The sequence below is a fragment of the Rhincodon typus genome, chromosome 43 (assembly GCF_021869965.1).
Source record: "Rhincodon typus isolate 14 chromosome 43, sRhiTyp1.1, whole genome shotgun sequence".
NCBI lineage: Eukaryota > Metazoa > Chordata > Chondrichthyes > Orectolobiformes > Rhincodontidae > Rhincodon > Rhincodon typus.
In genome coordinates this window covers 10,225,620-10,230,121 of record NC_063374.1, presented here as the reverse complement: position 1 = coordinate 10,230,121, position 4,502 = coordinate 10,225,620, and the positions used below count along the sequence as shown (strand labels likewise).

The window sequence follows — 4,502 nt, the reverse complement described above, 5'->3', positions numbered from 1 at the left end:
CAGTGCTGAGGGGGTGCCGCACTGTCGGAGGGTCAGTGCTGAGGGAGGGGGCACTGTCGGAGGGTCAGTGCTGAGGGAGCGGGCGCTGTCGGAGGGTCAGTGCTGAGGGAGCGGGCGCTGTCAGGGTCGGTGCTGAGGGGGTGGGCACTGTCGGAGGGTCGGTGCTGAGGGGGCGGGCTGTATTGGAGGGTTGGTGCTGAGGGGGCACCACACTGTCAGAGGGTCAGCGCCGAGGGAGTGTCGCACTGTTGGAGGGTCAGCGCCGAGGGAGTGTCGCACTGTTGGAGGGTCAGCGCCGAGGGAGTGCCACACTGTCAGAGGGTCAGCGCCAAGGGAGTGCCACACTGTCGGAGGGTCAGCGCCGCACTGTTGAAGGTGCCATGTTTAAAGTGAAACATTAAACTGTGACCCTGTCTGCCCCCTTGGTACGTGGGGGTAGCGGGGTAGTGTATAAAAGATCCCACAGCCACTACTGGAAAAAGAGCAGGGGCTGGGCAGTGGGGGGAGTTCTCCCTCCAGTCCTGAAGCCAATATTTATCCCTCAACCAACGTCACTTAAAACAGATGACCCGGATCATTCCCCCATTGCTGTGTGTGGGATCTTGCTGTGCAGCATGTGGCTGCTGTGTTTCCCACAATCCAACAGGATGCGCATTTCAGAAAACTAGCCCCTTGCTGGCTTTGATGTTTCAGGACGTCCTGAGATTCGACAGAGATGTGTTGCTCTTTCTGAGTATAAGTGTGGTCTGTACCTTTATCTTGGAGCGTGTGAATCCCTGGTGGATGTTGTGAGTTCCACTTTCAGTGTCCTGTGCAGATGTGCTGGAGTCTGTATCATAGGAAGATTCCTTCTCAGTGTTCTCCTCCACAGAAAGACACAGGGGCGACACATCAATTTCAGTCTCTCGGTATTGAATCATATCCAGAGGGTCTAAAGAATACAATTTGTGAAAAATCTTCCTTAGTCAGTTTCTTTTCTCATTCATTCATGAGGTGTCACTGACTGGGACAGCGTTTATTGCCCCGTCCCTAATTGCCCCCCTTCAGAAGGTGGCGGTGAGCTGCCTTCTTGAACCGCTGCAGTCCATGTGCTATGGGTTGACCCACAATGTCCCTTAGGGAGGGAATTCCAGGATTGTGACCCAGCGACACTGAAGGAACGGGGATATATTCCCAAGTCGGGATGGTGAGGGGCTCGGAGGGGAATGTGCAGGGGGGCGGTGTTCCCATGTACCTGCTGCCCCTTGTCCTTCTGGATGGAAGTGGGTCGTGGGTTTGGAAGGTGCTGCCTGAGGATCTTTGGTGAATTTCTGCAGGGCACCATGTAGATGGTACACACTGCTGCTACTGAGCGTCGGTGGGGGGAGGGAGTGGGATGTTTGTGGATGTGGTGCCAGTCGAGCGGGGGCTGCTTTGTCCTGGATGGTGTTGAGCTTCTTGAGAGTTGTTGGAGCTGCCCCCATCCAGGGGCAAGTGGGGAGTATTCCATCCCACTCCTGACTTGTGCCTTGTAGATGGTGGGACAGGCTTTGGGGGGAGTCAGGAGGGGAGTTACTCGCTGCAGGATTCCCAGCCTCTGACCTGCTCTTGTACCCCCTGTGTTTATGTGGTGAGTCCAGTTGAGTTTCTGGTCAATGGTAACCCCCAGGATGTTGATAGTGGGGGATTCAGTGATGGGAACACCATTGAATGTCAATGAGTAGTGGTTAGATTGTCTGTTATTGGTGATGGTCATTGCCTGGCATTTGCGTGGCGTGAATGTTTTTTTGTCACTTGTCAGCCCAAGGGGATAATTTCATCAGGATGGGGCTGGGAAATTGAATCAAATTTGCAATAACAACAGGAGGCCACATTACTACACCATGTTTACTGAAATATAACAATAAAAAGCACTTCTCAGGTGTGTCAGACAGGAACTAATCCTGAGCCATGTTAGGGAATATTTGGAACAGGCCATCAAAAGCTCAGGGCAAAGGTCAGTTTTATGGAACATCTTAAAGGAAGAGAGGGGGAGAGGCACGGGGAGATTTCGGGAGGGAATTCCTGTGCTCAGGGTCCCAGGCAGCTGAAGGCACAGTTCCCAATGACGGCAAAACGGGAATCAGGGGATGATCAAGAGGGTGTAGGGGCTGGAGGGGATGACAGAGATAGGGAGGGGCGCGTTCTGGAGAGATGTCACTGCAGACAGACTGGGTGCTGTTTGCGTGGGGGCTTAGTGAGGTCTGTCCTAGCAGAGTTGCCACTGTGAGGCCGTGTGGAAGCTGAGGACAGAAACAATCCCTTTACTGTACAGGATCATTGCAGGGAGGAGTGAGTCAGTCATTCAGTTAAAAGTTTCACCTTCACATTCCGCCGCTTGATGTAGGATTTCCTGTACAGCAAATCAGGTTAATGATTCTTTCAAGAAAAAAAAACCTTTTCACGCACTTTCATTACCGTTATTTTTTTCTGTTTAAATTCACCATGTCTTAGACCTGGAGCCGTGGACAACAATGCAGAACGTTAAAAAGAAGAAATTAACACAGTCTGAGTTCCAACTCCCTCAGCCGTCGGTTTGCAATAAATATCGATTATTTTAAAATATGGAGGAGCTTGGAGAGTGTTTGCGGAGCATTTGGATTTATCCCTTCGAGTGTCAATAACGTTTTGAAATGTTTAGACTTTTCAAAAGCCAAATTTCAACCTGAAAAAAAAGCGAGCTGAGCTGATTATTATTTTCTCTCTCTCGTCACAACATTCATGTCCCAAAGTGACTCCCAAATTGAAAACTCTGCCACCAATTTTCACATCTTTTTAAAAGTAACAAAATATGTTAAGCCGTGTCAATTTCTTAAAACGAAACAAAACAATGCCCTCGGTTGCAGAACAAAAGAAGAAACACATAAAGCTAGCTACTTTTTGCTTCACAAAAGGGGGTTCAGGATTTTACTCTCTCTCTCTATACCTGCCTCCCCAAAAGGGCATTCCTCGGTACTTACGCGGTATGTAAATATCCGCTCTCATTTGATCAGGTATCTCTCCCCAGCTCCGAGACCTCACATTGTCACTCCGAATCTTCACCAGAAAAGCCCGGGGCATCTCGTCTCCGGTTTGTATTCGAAAAGGTTCAATTGTTTTTTTGAGATGCAGCTGTTCTCTTGCACCAGTGAGAGAGGGGGACAAACTGGTTTGTTGATCAGCCCTTCTCTCTTTCTCTCTATTCTCTGTCTCTCTCTCTCTCTCCTGTTGAAGAGAGGCACCTGTGTGACTTGCAAAGAGAAGGTAATGTTTCTGGAACAGGTCTCCTGCTTTCTTTCTGTCTCTCGATCTGGGTGGATTTGTTCTGTCTCCCCTCTGTACCTCCACAGGGCAGACAACGCGCACACACACTGTCCCGCTCTCTCTCTCTCTCTGTCTCAGATGGTGAGACCTACCTAACCAGTTCTTAAAAATGAGAGGTTATAGAGAGCTGATGACTAACGCATGCGCTGACATATAACGGTGGTGGTTTCACACACCTGTCTATGTGATATAGCATTCTCTCTGAAAGTGAGCTCTCCCCATACTCACACCGCCCTAACCCAGCACTCTGACTCACTAATCATTATCCAAAAGAAATTTGAAAAGAAATTTAAAAATAAAGTCACTTCTCTCTCTCTTTCCACACATATATTTCATCCCTGCAGAAATAAACTGACAGGAATCGCCAATAATTCAAACCTACCCCGCCTTTCACAAATAGATATCTAACTATTTTAACTCTTTCTGGTCTCCAACACTTTCACTTCCCACCCCAACCCCACCTGAAATATGAACAAGGCAAAAAAAAAGTCACATTGTGCCTCTGAAGGCACTGAGCATTTCCGACAGTTTCTGACAGAGTAGCAGGATTAGGCCATTCGGCCCATTGAGCCTGGTATGCCATTCAATACCATCATGGCTGGTCGTCCAACTCCACAGTCTGTTGCGACAAACAGAAATTGCTGGAAAAGCTCAGCAGATCTGGCAGCATCTGTGGAGCAAAATCAGAGTCAGAAGTCACACGACACCAGGTTATAGTCCAACAGGTTTGTTTGAAATCACAAGCTTTTGGAGCGCTGCTCCTTCATCAGGTGAAGTGAGGAGAGAATTCAGAGGTTCAGGTCAAGTGACCCTTCCTCAATAGCCTGTTGGTGTTTTCCGCCCATTTCCTCGGATTCCCTTTAGCCCCAAGTGCTATATCCAACTCCTCTGTGAGGACATTCCATGGTCAGTCAGTGAGGTTGGGATAGGGACGGAAATGCTGGGAATTCTCTTCAATTTCTCACAGGGATGTGGGTATCACTAGTTAGTTGTTGCTCATCCCTAATTGCCCCTTGAGCGAATGGACTTGCTGGGACTGTTTCAGCAGCTGTCACATTGCTATGGGGAGCTGGAGTCACATGTAGGCCAACAGACTGTGAAAGGCATTGGTTACAAAAACAAAGTTGCTGGAAAAGCTCAGCAGGTCTGGCAGCATCTGTGAAGGAGAAAACAGAGTTAAC

At 48.9% G+C, this 4,502-nt stretch overlaps 1 protein-coding gene and 1 long non-coding RNA gene across 2 annotated transcripts in view; one reads left to right on the top strand and one right to left on the bottom strand.

The window, feature by feature from the left end:
• LOC125487667 overlaps window positions 1–2,569 on the top strand; it is a 23,180-nt gene extending 20,611 nt beyond the window's left edge. Inside the window, exon 4 of the long non-coding RNA XR_007266015.1 lies at window positions 2,473–2,569. This is a non-coding gene — a long non-coding RNA (uncharacterized LOC125487667). The remainder of the gene's footprint in view (window positions 1–2,472) is intronic.
• LOC109924174 (putative transcription factor Ovo-like 1) overlaps window positions 1–3,429 on the bottom strand; it is a 5,594-nt gene extending 2,165 nt beyond the window's left edge. Inside the window, exons 1-2 of the mRNA XM_020524196.2 lie at window positions 2,979–3,429; window positions 753–931 (exon numbers count right to left, since the gene is read on the bottom strand). Of these exons, the coding sequence (XP_020379785.1) occupies window positions 753–931; window positions 2,979–3,078 (279 nt within the window). The 5' untranslated portion in view covers window positions 3,079–3,429. The remainder of the gene's footprint in view (window positions 1–752; window positions 932–2,978) is intronic.
• Between the last annotated feature and the right edge of the window lie 1,073 nt (window positions 3,430–4,502).